The following is a 16,288-nucleotide window of genomic DNA, read 5'->3' as shown; positions in this document are numbered from 1 at the left end:
CCTTTCACATTTTTGAGTCAAGTGCTGGGGGGGGGGGATTTTGGAATGTTGTGGGCGTTTTTCTCCCCCCGCCCCCAGATTTGGGAGAGAAAAACTGCTTTATACTTTCGACAAGGGATCCTTTAAATATTAAACATAAACATATAAAAAAACTGCATTTATTTCCACAAAAACGTACCATCAGCTTCACTCACATAAATCAATGGGAAAAAAGATCAGAGTTAAGCCTTAATTATTTAGGAGCAACCCAATCCACTGAAAGCCAAAACCTCCTACTGAATTAAGGCACACTCCTATGCATGTTTAGACAGAAAAAAGGCCTACAACTCCCAGCATTCCCCAGCCAGCCATGGTGGCTGGGGAATGCTGGGAGTTGTAGGTCTTTTTTCTGTCTAAACATGCATAGGATTGCGCCCTTTTAGCTTGTGAATCAGACATTCCGGACATACATCGATCATGTTCACCTACCTCATCGCCCCATTAACACCTGCCCACGTCACTACCTCTCCACACTATATTCAATAACTTGCCCATTTACTTGAAGAAAGCACCTTTCAGAGACTATATAGAATATAATCATTATATATTATATATACTGTTCTTATAATAACATTATATATAATAATATACATTTGCATGTTTAAAAAATAGAACTACATCCTCATTTCAAACAATAATTTTATTTTATACCTTTTTCTATACTTTGTAGCAAATCTTTTATAATTTTTTTTTTTTTGCTGAATCAACTTTATAATAAACTTTCTTAAAGTACATTTTTTCTTTTAAAATCAAGGCTCTTTTAATACTATCCCCCCCTCCCCAAACCCTTTAGACTGTGTGTTTATTTTAATTTTTTCTCTTTTTTTACGTTAACATATATGACTCCCCCCCCCCCTTTTTTCCCCTGTGATCTACACTGTTGGATAGTCAGATATCTTACGGTAATGGTGGTACACCGAAAAAACAAGAGAAGAGGGGAAAACTTATAAAGAAAGAAAGAAAGAAAAGGCAGTGGAACTTGAAAAGATGTCTTGATAGTTAAGTAAAGCTCAACTCTCAGCAAACTTAGCAGCATTCATTGGGTCAATCATTTAGCTAAATCTCCTTTTATTTAATTTTTTTCTTGTTTCCCCCCTCTTTCATTTGTCCTTCTTTTTCTCTTTCCCTCTCCCCCGCCACGCCTCGGGGAGGGGTCTTATGTCTTTGAAGTGGAATGACAGAAATTTTTTTTTAAAAAAAAACAAACCAACCACGAGAGTTTCCTAGGAAAGATGATCGTCTGTGTTAATTCACCATCGAATGCCTCTTCACACACGTGGTCAAGCTAAGGTGGATCCATTTCCGGAGCCTTTTTCTCCCCCCTGTCCTCATTTCGATTCCCTTGCTCAACTCATCCTTCCCGTTGATGTTGCCCAGAAGAGCCCCTCTTTTGTTGCTGTGAGTAGTATTATTAATAGTATCATTATTATTACTATTATTATTACCTATTAACGCTTTATTAATATTCGGTGGTGGCTCAAAGCCGTTCCTGAGATTCTTTTTGCACACAAAAAAAAGAGGGCTCAAGTTGACCTTGATCTGAAGAGAGGAATAAAGCTGAGGTCCGATTTTGGCTGTTGGTTGCTGACCGTTTGGTACCATTTGGCAAATCATCAGAACGCAAAAGAAGACGCGAGAGGCGGGTGGAGAGAGAGACGCGCGTCGTGGCGGTGGGGGGCTGTCGAGCTCTCTCTTTCCCCCGCGGCCCTTCCTTAAGATGGTCGTTGTGCTCAGCATCACGGAGAATTCACAACAGTTTCCCGCCCGCCCACCGACCCAAAGCAAAGGGATGGAGACTTTTCCTCTATAAATCCAGTTCCTGGAGAAAGAGAGAAGAAGCGGTGGGAGGTGGAGGCGGCCGGATGGGGGAGAACTGTGTCGTGAGGATGGGTGTGCTCCCTGCGCGAAGGGCCTTCTAAAAGCAGAAGTACGTCGCCAGCGCGGCCGAAAGAGCCAGCAGCAGCAGGGGAGAGGCGGAAGCCACGACGGACGAAGCCACCCCCTTGGTTTTGCTGCAGAGGACGAACAAGTTGCCTTCGTAGTCGAGCTTTTTGGATTTCTCTTTCAGTTTTTCCCAGACGTCTGTCATCCCTTCTTGGCAATCCGTGAGGGCTGTGAGGGTGCAGGCGTGGAAATCGTCCCAGTACCTGAGCAAAGATTGGGGGTGAGGTGTGGGGGGGGGGGGAGAGAGACACACACAGGAAAGGAGTTGATCAGGATGGAACGGCTTGGCACCCCCCGGCGCTTTCCCGCTTCCCTCCAGCGGCTGATTTCGAAAAGGAGGGGTGGAGGCGCCTCGCACGCAGTGACCTTGATAGTAAGCTTTTATCTAAAAGAGGGGCCCTGCAACAAAAGGATGCGCCTTGGTCAGGATTCCAGCCAGCCATGCCCTTTTCCGGGAGGTTCCATTCCATTCCATTCCATCCACCACCCATCAAGTCAGCAGTCCCTCAGTCCTCATTTGGTGTTTTGGGTCCCCTCCTCCTTAGCTTCCCCTCCCCAAAGAATTTTTGTACGTCTGCACGTTTTAGGGTTCCCCCAAGCCTGCTGATATCTCCCTCTTGTCCGTTCATGGTGCCGTTTTGATTATATAAGGATCCACACTCAGAGAATGAGTTCGCTAGTAGTAGTAGTAGCAGAACCTTCCCCAAACTGGTGTTTCGCAGATGTGTTGGCTTGCAACTCCAGTCATCCCCAGCCCTTGCTGGCTCCAAATCAGACAAGTCTGGAGGGCATTCGGATGGGGAAGTCTGATGGGGTTTCAATGTTTAATCAATCAATCAGTTAGAGAAATCAATCAAAAGCTTTTAGAGCCCAATCCTATGCATGCTTAGACAGAAGGAAGTCTTACAATCCCAATGGCTGGCTAGAGCATGCTGTGAAGTAGAAGACTTTTTTCTGCCTAAATATCCATAAGATTGTGCCGCTTGGGTGCAATCCTATGCAGGTTTAGACAGAAAAAAGTCCTACTACTCCTAGCATTCGTAGGACTTGTTTCTGCCACAACCTGCGTAGGATTGTGCCCTTGGTCAACTAAAAGGGTCTCCTTAATCAGGCAGCAAATTTTTAAAAATAAATAAAACATGTTTATTTGTACTACAAGTGCTTATGAAAACCTCAGATGGCACACACCATCTTAAAAGACAGAGGAGGAATGCTCCTTCTACGATGAGGTTTGCTTGGATACAGGTGTGCATCATCTTAAAACAAGGGTGTTTTGGCTATTGGGTGGTTTAGAAATGTAATAAATAATTAAAAAAACCCAAAGGAATGGGCTTCTTGCTTGCTTCAGAAATATTGATTTTACATGCAATTGTAGTTGATGGACTCTAATTAATACACTGAAACTCAGATGATTAATCTATTACAATGTTCTTAATTGGGTTGCAGGCAGTTCCATTTATATGTGAACATAGCCAAGTTGCCCCCTATCGAGTTAGACCATTCAGTCCAGCAAGATCTATTCCTACTGGTGGTGGCCCCAGCCTCCAGCAGCCTGATGGGATTTCGTTCAATAGGACTTATGCCCAGTCCTATGTAGAAGCCTTCCCAAACCTGATGCCCTCCAGATGTGTTAGGGTACAACTCCCATCATCCCCAGACAGCATGGCCATTGGGGTGTCTGAGAATTGTGGGAATTGTAGTCCAGCATATCTGAAGAGCACTGGATTGAAGATGGCTGGTCCATGATGTCAGCAGACTTCTTTCTCATCTCTTGCTACTAAGAACATAAGAGCTATGCTGGACCAGGCCAAGGATCCACCTTAGTCCAGCATCCTGTTTTCCAAAGAGATCTTTTTAAACTGGAGATTATTATTATTTATTATTTTTATATCCTGCCTTTTCTCCTCCTTAAGGAACTCAAAGTGGCATACATAATCCTCCTTTCCATTTTAGCCTCACAACAACAACCCTGTGAGGTAGGTTGGGCTGACAGTCTGTGGCAGGCCCAAAGTCACCCAATGAGCTTCCATGGCTGAGTGGGGACTAGAACTCAGATCTCCCAGTTCCCAGTCCAACACTTTAGCCACTACACCACACTGGCTCTCAGGGTTAGAATCAAGGGCCTTCCACGTACAAAGCACTGCTGAACAATGGATACCTCCTAGTCTGGACTCTCTCTCTCCCCCCCCCCCCAATCACGATGCCTTTTGGGGGATGAAATGGCTGTGAATATGTGGTGGTGATAGAAAAACATGTTGCATATGCCCAGAGGTATTCTTTCCCAGTGCTGACTTCAGGGAATGAGAGGTGCTTGGAAATCTCTGCCTTAGACTGTGACAGCCTTCCTCTCTTAAATGACAGGTGCAAGGGGGCTGAGCTGCGATTACTCAGGTGTGAAGGGAATGCACTCTGCATATGTTCAAAGTGACATTCTTTATTATTTCCTATCTTTGGAGGCTGAGCTTGTGAGTTAAAAAAAAGCAGGGCACAGGGCATAGCCCTCACATGAGCCTGACACAAACGATGCCCCAATTATACCTCCAGTGTGGTGTAGTAGTTAGGGTGCTGGAGGACAGGGGAGACCCAGGTTCAAAACCACACCCAGACATGAAGCTCACTGGATTACTTTGTGTAAGTCACTAGCTCTCAGTCTAACCCAACTCATGGGGTTGTTGTGTGGGGCAGGGAACCACATAAATACTCCTGATCTACTTGGAGGAACAATGGGAATTAAAGGTAGAAATATAAATGAAAAAGTCTTTCTTTATTACTTAGCAGATTCTGGAGCTGAATCCTGGTACCAAATCTAGGTGCTGGATCTGAATCCTAGAAAGCTTGAACTGTAGGCCCCAAGGATGATTATTTTCTCTTTACTTTTTAAACAAAAGATCCCACCCAGCTCTCTCACTGTCAGTGCCAAACACATTGGGGGGAAGGGGGACAAGGCAAAGAAGGAGGACTCAAAAGCAAGCACAGAAAATACAAATAATGGTTGGTCCCCCTAAAATGAGAAACAATGCCCCCTAAAATACGTTGCACAAACAGAATTATAACAAAGTGGTATAACAATGGAGTTGCACATTCAAAGTCAAGTGCAGCAAAATGCCACTCTATAAGATACATAGATAACATCTGTGCCATAATAAGGCATGCCACAAATGCAAGCACTTACAGGCAATCCATAAACCTTCAGCCCAGTAGTCCAGCCGCTATCAGTCACATGGCTCCATGGGAGACCAGTCAGCTGGCCCACTTAATGAAAACTTATTCATGAGCATAAATGGTGCTTGGAAGGATTCTGATATATAAAATTGCCATCTATTTTCTGGAAGTCTCTATCAGATACCTGCCAAATGGTGCCATATTGATTAACACTTGGACAGACTGCTTAAGTACCTCCACAGTGGTGCTAAGAATTCTCCTCATCTCTCCCAGTCCATCCTGGCTACTCCTTCACAGAACCCTGATAGCTCCTATCCCCTTTTGTCTGAACGTATATCTTGGGCAGTGGGCATCCGTATAAGTTCCCATGCTAAGCCAATGGTAGTCCTTCCTAAGCCCATGGCTTTTAGGCTCCAGATGCAGCCAGAGGAAACCACTGCAGAGACCCGGAGCTGTACTCTCCTGCCAGTGGTACAGTGCCTAGCACCTTAGCAGTCCAACTGTGTTTGGCCTCATTCATGCTGCAGAGAGATTGCTGCAGAGCCTCTGCTTTGGTCTGCTTTGGTGAGCTTGGTGATGGATGATGACGGCAATTAGGATTTTGCTGCGCTGCTGGTTCTTCTTTTGGAGCTGTTAAATATTAAACTGTTCTTAGGACGTTTATGTGAAGCATGTGATCGGTTTTCACTGTAAGGTGCCTCCAGTGCACAGAGAGGCAGAATGCAGACTTTTCAGTGCATGAACAGGTGAACGGCCAATCCTAATAAATGAATATCAGTCATTAATAACATTGACTCAGGGTTTAATAAGAGCCTGACTTCACTGTGGCTTAGCCCTAGAATCTGCTTTCACTTCCAAGGCTGATCTCTGGAAACGTGGCATTAATAATGATGTGTGCCTTTCCACCACTTACTGACCTCTGCAAGTCGCTTAAATGTTCTGTGTTGTCTGATGCCATGACATCTCACAAGCACACAATTATGATCCACAAGCTCTTTCTGCTGACTGCTGTTAGGTTGTCCTCTTCCCCTTACTTAGCCCTGTGTGCATGTGATATCAGCTTTCCAGGGCCAGCCCTCCCATTAGGCAGAGTGCTGTTGCTGCTTCAGGCAGCTGGTTTTGGGTGTCCAGCAATTTGTTGGAGATTTAATTTACGGTTGCTGTGTTCTTACAGCCAGGGAGGGAGAAAGGCACTAGTGGGGTGTTCTGCCTCAGGTGCCAATACAACTTCACCTGCCTTGGGTACCATGCATCACTGGGTACAATGGGGGTGGTGGGGAGGGGGGGGAGGTGTCTGCCTCAAGCAACAATTAGTCTTGGGGTAGCCTTGGCACTTTCCTTTGTATAATAATTAGCACATACCTGCACACCTGACCTTATCTAGGTTGACCATCTCCTGTTTCTAGATTGGAAACCAATTTCAATAATAATAATAATAATAATAATAATAATAATAATAATAGCAGCAGCAGCTTGTTCCAGCTTCACTGCAGAGTTACGTTTTCAGAGGAGAGTGACGTGTGCTAATCCAGGCAAGCATAAGAGCCTTTCCCAGCCCCATTCCCTCCAGACATGCTGGACTACAACTCCCACCATTCCTTGCCAATGTAGCCATCTACACCATTGACTGTGCTGTCTGGGAATGCTGGGAGTTGCAGTCCAACACATCTGGAGCGCACCAGGTTGGCCTCCATCAGTTCTTTGTTTGTTCTTTTCCTCCATCCTAAATAAGACTCAGAATTTAAACAAAAACAAACGACCCCCCCCAGCCGCCCCCGTTTGGCTTGGGTTGCTTATGGCTCTGGGTGCCTCAGAACAGAATGGTGGTGGTTCTGCGAATTTATGAGCACTTGGAACTGGTGGCGGAGTCCAACGCGGGACTGCATTTGTAATAAATAATGAGGCCTGGAGATGGCGAGGAGGCTGAGAGGGCGCCTCTCCTGCTGTATTTCTGCCGTAATTGCATCTCCCCAAGGACAACTCAATCTTCGCGGAGCTTCTTTCAACACACACAAGGGCGAGCGAGCGAGAGCAGAGAAGTAGAAGCGTGTGTGTGTGTGTGTGTGTGAGAGAGAGAGAGAGAGAGAGAGAGAGAGAGAGAGTGTGTGTGTGAGAGAGAGAGAGAGAGAGAGAGAGAGCGCGAGAGAGAACGGGCGAGCAGCCGACCTCTCCTGAATCAAGGCGCATCCGTGGCGCTGCGAGGGACTATGAATCTAGGGCAAGGACTTGCTCGTTTCCCCCCTCCCCAAAAAACAAAGCACATTTCGTCTCTTTCTCGCGCAAGGCACGCTGCAGCTCCTGTAGGTCACCAGTTGTTTATCCCACCAGGATGCCAGGCAGACATTTTTCTTTTTTTCCTGAGGAAACAACGGAGGTTTCCAATATCTTGGCGAAAGGGGGTTCTTTCTAGGCACTGTAGCAAATTTATCCGCTTCATGCATATTATTATTAGTAGTATTAGTATTACTACTACTACTACCACCACCACCAGGTGGTGGCTTCCATTTATTAGGTTTCACGGCCAGGATACTCTCTCTCTCTCTCTCTCTCTCTCTCTCTCTCCCCCCGCCCCCTTCCCACCAGCATCCTGTTGTCCAAATCCGAGTATTTTGTCTCGTCTAGATCTACCAGAAATGTTAGGAATTCAAAGGAAACGTTCTTAGGAAAGCGCTCCAAAGCAAGAAGCAATGTCTCACGAACACATTTGGGGGTGGGGGTGGGCGAGTAGAATGGATGAAGGTTTCTATTTAACATTTCGGTGCCTACATTTTTTTAAAAAAATGTCTCCACTCTCCATTTAAACAAACAAACAAACCAGAGTCAATAATACTGTATACAACCCGATTCTAATCACAGTGATTTTAGTAGGGTTAACATTCGAAGTAAAGGGAATTAGCATCGAGGTGTGAGATGTCTACCAGCCGGATCCACACCCTGGATTCAAACTGGCATTCGGATCTTCGATGCCTTTAACCGGGAATTGTCCCATTGCTTTCAACAGAAAACAGGTTTAGGTTTTTCCCAACCTACGTTTGACAGAAACTGTCGCGATCTGAACACCAAAGCACCAAAACACTAAAACACATGTATAGCACTTCTATGAGAGAAGGCTTACCCAGAAGTAAGTCCCAGTGAATCGAACGGGGTGTATTTAATTCCTAGTAAATCTGTTTGAAGATTGCAGCCTTAGTGTTGGAAGCAAATTTCATTTGATTATTTAGAACTTGTTTCAAGGTCAACACAGTCTTACGTGGAAATAGATCCAACTGAAATCAGAGGAACTTATTTCCAAGCAAACGTGGAGAAGATTTGGTTGCATATTAGCTTTGCATCTGCATATTGAATTGAGTCCATACAAGCCATCTCAAAGACACTTACACAGCGTTATGTTCTACGGTTTTCAATCCAACCTGCTTGCACATTTGGGATCATGGCCTTTTCAGTTCCCATAGCATGGATGGCAGTTTTGCTAATACAGCCTATAAAGCAGCTCAGCATATGGGGTTTAAATTGGGCTTCCCCTCTAAAAATGTGATATAGCCCGTTACCTTAAGGAAAACACAGAGGCTTCCATCCCCCAACTACTAGAGCTAAAGTGGCTCAAAAGTGGTTTGTGGCTTGCAAGATCACACCAGACTGCTAAATTGCAATGTAAAACTTTTGAATGACTTCATTTTTGAATGGCGAGTCAATGTGATGTCTTGAAAAGGAATATTGGATGTGAAGGGAGACCTATGTTCAAATCTACTTTCAGTATTGCGGCAAATGTTTAAGGAGGGATGGGGGCAGGGGGAGGGAGAGAAATCCCAACATAACTGCTGTACCATATCACCATGACCAGCTATTCAATTTGATATGGACTGTTTTAAATTATACAGAGTACATGTTGACAACACATGGCAAAGGTAGACATTGTATTAAAATGATAGCGTGATGCCCCGTGATACCACATTGCAATATTACATCCCATTTGAAAGCATTATCGGTGCTCAAGAAGCATTTTAAAGCATTTTCGATCCCCCTTGACTCATTTTGGGGAGCTGTTTCCAACTTCTACCTTCAATTAGTTATTGGGAAAATAGGGTAAATCCAGTTTGAAAGAAGAACTTCCTAAAGTCTGTTGGATGCCTTGTTCTCAGGCATTCCCCGTGCATTAACAACTACCATTTCAAAGAGGGAGGGACAACAACAGGTTTGCCAAGATTAGTGGAGGTATGCATTTGACCTATTAAACTATTAATGGGTAGGAAGGGCCATTAATAGTACCCAGTTGGTTAATTAATTTTGTAAAAGAACAAACAAAAAACCCAAACATGTCAGAAGGCGGGGGGAATCACTGTACAACATAACAGCTAATTGCAACAGGGCCCAGTGAGCGCCAGTGAGGCTCATTCAAAATACTCCATTCTCAATTCCATTTTAAATGGAATGTGAACTGCACACAAAGTCACATCTATTTGGAAGCAAATCCCACAGATGTATTTTATTTCCAATTTTAGATTTAGCATCAGGGAATTCACTGTCGATGTTGCCGGATGAAGATTGCATTCAACATTCTTGCCTGCTTTGTATGGTTAAGCTTAATTTAGCATTTCAATCTGTTGGGGATTAAGACTGTGAGACGTGTTGTCAAACCACATAGCAAAGAACTAATACTTTGGCGAGCTGGTAGCTTTTTGTTTGGCATTAGGTTCACGCTACAGCAGCATAGAGGATCCCACTATGAAGCCAAGCAAAATGCAATTACCCCCCACCCCAGCAACCGTATAGATATACTATGAAGGACAGGAGATTGAACGGCCACAAGCAGGCGTAACAACAAAAGAGATGAACCTACCGGCAGATTGTTTCGAGATTTTTCTTGTCGTCCAGGTCTTGCGGATAATTGGCAATGTTTTGGCCCATCTTGACCACACAGTCCGAGAAGCCCTTAAAGACCGCATCGCACTTGCCCGCTGCTCTGACTGCTTGCAACAGGTATGCTGGGGAACAGATCAGCACCACATCAACTGGACAGCTCCTAGTAAAATAACCCGCGCGCGATACCCAACCTTGGTTTGACTTCAGAAATGGGTGTGATCGATCCGAACCTTCGGTCCACACACACTGCATCAAAGCTGGAACAGGGAGCAGAATCCGCTCTGCAATCATTTTGTCTTATCCCACAAAATCCATCCATCCTCCCCCTCTTCGAGAGCATTAAATTGGACAGAATAAATTTTAAATTAAACAATGTGCGCTCCAATTCACAGACAGATCAGCCCGTCTTTGGTGCTTCTTCTTTAAATGTCCCATAACTAAATTAGCAATTTATAAAAATCATTGTAGTGCTAATAATAATCATATTTCTTTCTATTTTTTCTCTTATTTTCTGTGGTGGCCCCCACTCTGTGGAACTCCCTCCCTAGGGAACTCCGCCATGCCCCAATACACACATGCTTCCGCTGTGTATTAAAAACGTGGTTGTTCATTTGGGGTGGGTTAGGGTATTTTAGAAAACGTTTTTATTGTAGAATTTTATTGTTTTAAATTGTTTTATTATATTCTGTACATCGCCCAGAGTGGCTGGGTGACCAGCCAGATGGGCGATTAATAAATTAAATAAATAAATAAATAAATAAATATTGACTTAATTTTTTCCCTGTTATATATCTTCTTAAAGATACAAAGTTTCCTTTTTTCCCCCGGAGTGGGAAATAACACTTTTGTTTTGTTTTGTTTCATTAAAAAAAAAATTAAAAAGGAAAAGCCAAATGCAAAACTCCTGAGAAGACGTCAGAAACGCTAAATTCATGTCAGCAAACGGTTAGAGACATTTCATAATTACTACGATTAACGCTTAAGTAAGTTCAGTTGTAGCCGCCTGCAAAGAAGGAGCGGGGAGGAAGGGGGACTCCTCGGACGACTGTGTGTATAATATTAAAGCACCTTTCAAAAATTGGAGCTTCTGTGAATTTGCCCATAAGAGAGGTATGAAGGGGGAGCGAGAGAGAGAGACTGGAATACAAATCACCAGACACGGATTTATAAGGTCTTCTCTTCTACAATTTGTTTCCTGCAGTAAGCACCCCCGCCCCGCTCCCGCCGGGGTTGCAGTTGTTAGGAAGAGGCTCCCAAAGACCCGCCCCTTTGGAAAGGCGAAGAAGTAAATGAGATGCAATCGGGAGAATCGTGGGCTAGTTACTCACATATGAATCCCTGCATGTGCAACCTGCCTGAATGAGAACCTAAAGAGCGGCTGGCATGTTCGATGCTTAATCCCTTCCATTGGTCCCACCTCCTCCTCCTCCACGGCGGACCCACCCTGGCTCTTCCACTGAAGTGCAGACAGGAGAGCATCCCCAAGGCTCCCCCCCCCCCGTCTCATTTAATCTCTACACCACTCGCCTTCTCCCGAGCTCCCCCGCCACCCAAACCGCGCCTGCTCCTCCGCTGCCTCTGTCCGCCACACGCATCCTCGACACGGACTCTCCGCTATCCGTCTTCCTCCTCTCCCTCACAGCAAAGCCCCAGCCGCTCGGAAAGATATGCAGGGAAGCTGAAGCCAGGACGTCCTTCCTGTTCCCCTTGGAAAGGCGGGTTTCAAGAGCTCTCTGTTGGGTGCAGCCAACATCAAAGTCGAGGGGAAACTCCCATTCGTTGGAATGGTTTCGCTCTTCGTTCCACATTTCCCCAAAGACGAAGGTGTTCTCCCCCAACCCATGGAAGTCGATGACAAAACGCTCTTTGATCATAATGGATCTGGACTGCAGTGGTGGGGAAATATCTCTCCCCCACCCCTACACCCCGCTCCGTGTGTGTATGTGTGTGTGTGCGCGCGCGCGCGCGCGCACTCTAGAGAGAGAACAATTGTGCCATTTTTGCTCGCGCGTTGCTCAATTGATTACATTGCTCTCTCTCTCTCTCTCTCACACACACACACACACACACACAAAATCCAACCCAGCAGCCGCAGTTACAGTTTCTCTGGCCTTGCAAGAGCAGGTGGATGGATCGAGAGCGGCATACGGGGAATTTATCCCCATCAATCCTGCAGCAAATGAAAGGGAATTAGCGACTTGTTGGTTTAATTGATCACTGGCTTGATCCCGAGCAAACCGTTCGCTGCTGCTCGTATCCCCCCCCCCCCCCGCGCGCGCGCAGCCGCCCCCAAGCACTCAACAGCAATCGGGTTAGGGAAAGTGTCCATTTCCCTCTGACGCGCTAGTGCGCTTGCCCAGCTTCGGGGACATTGAAGACTGGGGATTGCAACTGGAAAAGGGATTTTTAAATTGTTTTATTTTTTTATCCCCTAGATAATTTCGACGTGAACCCTTTGGCTGGCTGAATGTGTGTGTGTTTAAAGGGGGAAGGGAAACTACAAAATCCAACTACAAAATAAAAGATATCCTCCCCATAAAGCTCAGTGCCGGCGGACACCCCCCCCCCACCTGATATATTGTTAACCTGATTTAGTAACCACCTCCTTTCTTCTCTAACCCACTCCCCAGCACGTCAAAACACGCAGAGGCTGAAGACATTGGCTGACATACGGAACCTACAAACAAATAACAGACACGGGAGACGATCCCAAGAGTAAAAGCGTGTCCTACAACAACTCGCGCTTTAAAGCCGCCTTGACTTGGGAAGGCTCATCCGAAAAGAGCACGTTCCCAAAGGGAAGTCTCTGGCCCGTGTCGAAACGCTCTTCCTCCCTCCACCCCTCCCTCCACCCCTCCCTCCACGTTCACACCTTGGTGCAAAGGGCGATGCTGGCCAGGGTGATGATCAGAGGAGGGCTAAGAATAAGCGTGTCTCCCCTCCCACCTGTTCAGTTGACCTGACCAGAGTTGCCAGAGGAAGGAAAGGGATGATGGAACCACTACAGCCACGCCTGAAATTAACTATCATCCCGCTACGCTGCTAGAAAGCCGTGAGGGACCCTGCTAGCGGCTCTCAGAAACAGCCTTTCTGCTTCCACTTCTCTTCCCTATACTGCAGCCATCTACACGGTTAAAAGGGGACAAAACCTCATTCACTATAATATACACGTGGATGCGCGTGCACACACACACACACACACACGTGATTCCCCCCTTTGCCCCCCTGATATTCTTAGATAACGCTAAAGAACTGGTAGATGTGAAGAATTGCGTGTGTCAGTCTCTGTGTAATCTCTCTCTCGTTGTATGTGTCTGTTTTTAAAACATCTTCAACTCCCGCAGCCTCTATTTTTCAACCTTCTCTTCCAACAACCTTGTTTGCCCCCAAAGGTAATCCATTCCGAACACATTACAGCCACACTGGTGGAAGGAAATGCATCGATTTTGAAGTACACGAAAAAACAGTCATTATGTACTAGTGGTTTCTAAACCAAATCTTCAAGAAATTGCCTAACACTTCGCCCGTATAAATGTTTATGTCACCAGATGTTTAAACACGGACTAATAACCGTGTAATCTTATTGCACAAGTCCTTGAGAAAGGTATTGGAGGAAAATAAATTAAAAACCAAATGGGGTTAAGGGTTCTTAGAAGGGCATTATATTATATTATATTATCAGTCCTTCTCGCGGTTTTTTGCGCGTGTCCTATCCTCAATTTAACCTTCCCAATTCCTCCATTATAGGCGTAATGAGACCTCTAGAATGCAAACGGTGACAGAAAGAAATGAGAACAATCCCGCATTTTTCGCAAAAAATAACCTGGGCACACGGAGAAAGAGGCAGAGCTTATTTTTAAATATAGATATGGACACATTTATTTCATAGAACTGAAATTCCGCCACAGTCAAGACACAACTGGGGGAGTATGTGTGTGTGTGTAGGGGGGAACCTTTACTCCCTCCCCCTTCAGGTCCCGGGATGGCTCTGGAATACAGTCGAGCCCAATTCTCATTTTCACTGCCACGATCGTACTGTTTCCTCTCCTGTTTTATTATTTTAGATAATCGAGGAGTCTACAAACCTCGAGTCTCCTCCCTTCGCCTTAACCACCTCTGCTGACTGCTCCCAAAATGCTGCAGGGACCGTTGGCAGAGAGAAATAAATCCGAGACTTGAAAATTTGGGACAGAAAGCCTCTGAGGATGATGGACAAAAGCATTTCCAAAAGGAAATTTAAATGCATTCTTTAAATCGCCCACCTTGACAAAACGTAGAAGGGCAGGCTTTCAATCAAGCTCCCAAGTAAATTTGCCTCCCCCAAACCCCAATCACACCAGCAAAATAGATTTCACACGTAAATTTGCTCAGGGCAGAACCCAAAGTGGTGCTGTTAACTTCAAGGGAGCCTCCTCCTAGCCTTAAACTCTCATCAAGAGAAACCTCGAATCACATCAGACAATTCCAGAAGCAGCTTAAGCCCTCGACAGCCACTGAAGAAAGAAAGCTGGGCTATTTTTAGCACCGAAAACCCCCTCCCCAATATAAGCATTTTTTAACAAGTCCTTTAGTGACACAGGCACGGAATATCCGACTAGACTTAGCCCAATTTGATTTATTTCTCCCCCCTCCTTTTAACTCAACACAACCTCCTCCTCCTCCTCTCAAATATTCTTTTATCAAAATGACTGCAGTTGGGATAGAAACTTCAAACTGTCTTGAATCGTTCTTTTCTTTTCTTTTGTAATTATCCACCCCAGATAGTAAAACTAGATTATTTTGCATCTCTCTCTCTCTCTTTCTGTTTCCCCACACCTCCTTTCTTCTTGTCTCTCCGGAGTGGGACGAAAAAAGAAGATTTTAGCTTTGGACAAATAGCACGCTGCGATGCACTCTACCGTGATGCAATCTTTGTGTGCGTGTGCGTGTATGAATGTATGTATGTACTGAGGGAAGGTGGGGTGTGTGTGTGTGTGTGTGTGCGAGAGAGAGAGAGAGAGAGAGAGAGAATATAGCAATGCAATTAAGGATTGTGTCCTGTGGGGTGGTGGTGGCAGAAACAAAACACAAACACCTTGACCTTTTGAATACACCGGCAAATGAAGAAACGGGGTTGATTTTTAAACGAAAAAATAAAAAAGAAGAGTCCATCTGATGCCCACAAAGAGAAACCACATATTGCAGAATCCTGTTGTCTTAATTAATGGCAATATTTTGCTACCAATTTAGATATTACGGGTTAGGTCTCTCGCTGCTTTTCTTTTTTTCCTTTTACACGCATTAAAACTCAGAACCCCCAAACGCCTCCCTCCCAGAAATCTCGAATCTTGCTCCTATAAGAAGATGCGAGTCCACTTACCTAGTTGCACTGCGAGGACCAGAGAAACGTATCTGCCGTTCAACTTAAGTCCCATCCTATATTTAGTACAACCATTTGCGATTGCAGGTTTTGGTATTTCTCTTTCTTTCTTTTCTTGTTCCTAAAGTGTGACTTGGGGAAATGCAGGGGCCTGCTGCACACCAGGCATTGCCAACAAGTTCCAAGCAATCGAGAGACTTTCTTCGTCTTCTTCTTTGCGCGCACACACTCGCGCGCACATACACACACCAAGCTGGAGGGAAGGCTGGAGAAGAAGGAGAGACAGAGAGCGGGGGGGCAGAAATGGAAAGAGAAGGAGAGAGGGAAGGAAGGAAGGAAGAGCAGGGAATGGTTCACTCCATTAGGAGGGGGCGGAGGAAGTATAGCCTCACGCCCACAGCAGCCCTGACGTGGGGGATGACACTGAGTGATTTTTTTGTATTTTTATTTTTTTTTATTTTTTTTTTTTTAAATGTGCACCTTGGAAGAGAGAAGCGCCATTTATAGGCATTTACAAACTGGACTGAGGCAGCGCGGCTCCCCGCCACCCTGAACCCGAGCGGGATCTCTCTCCCCGCCCCCCGGTCTCCAGGCTGGGTGACCCTGCGGGACCCGCGAGGAGCGCGTCGGCTTCTGAGCGCACCAAAGAGCCGCCCCACGCGGCCCTGGCCCAGCCCGCCCGTGCCCGGCCCGGCCCGGCCCGGCCCGGCCCGTCATCTTAGTCCAGGCGCACCTTCGCCTCCCCCGGCCAGGCGGCGGGCGAGCCAGGCTCCAGCCGGACCTGGAGGGGGCGCGCTTCCTCGCTCGCCGCCGCCGCGTGCACTTGCCACCCCGCCGCCCTCCTCCCGCAAGCCCGGGAGGCGCGTGTGGAGTTGGCCGGGGCGAGCAGAGAGCAACAGGAGCTGGCGCTGGGGTCGGATCGGA

General features: G+C 46.0%; 1 protein-coding gene across 1 annotated transcript; it reads right to left on the bottom strand.

Annotated features, from left to right (window-relative positions):
- Positions 1 to 669: 669 nt before the first annotated feature.
- NRN1 (neuritin 1) lies at positions 670 to 15,875 on the bottom strand. The gene is made up of 4 exons (XM_084848124.1): positions 15,594 to 15,875; positions 15,365 to 15,561; positions 9,983 to 10,127; positions 670 to 2,186 (listed from the first exon to the last, which is right to left on the bottom strand). The coding sequence occupies exons 2-4, from the start codon at positions 15,417 to 15,419 to the stop codon at positions 1,955 to 1,957; spliced, it is 432 nt and encodes a 143-aa protein (XP_084704250.1). The 5' UTR covers positions 15,420 to 15,561; positions 15,594 to 15,875; the 3' UTR covers positions 670 to 1,954.
- Positions 15,876 to 16,288: the final 413 nt, after the last annotated feature.

The sequence above is a fragment of the Heloderma suspectum genome, chromosome 4, assembly GCF_057233095.1.
Source record: "Heloderma suspectum isolate Gila_16-S chromosome 4, 16-S_ref, whole genome shotgun sequence".
Classification (NCBI taxonomy): domain Eukaryota; kingdom Metazoa; phylum Chordata; class Lepidosauria; order Squamata; family Helodermatidae; genus Heloderma; species Heloderma suspectum.
Note: the sequence above shows the minus strand (reverse complement) of the source record. Positions and strands in the feature narration are given on the sequence as shown.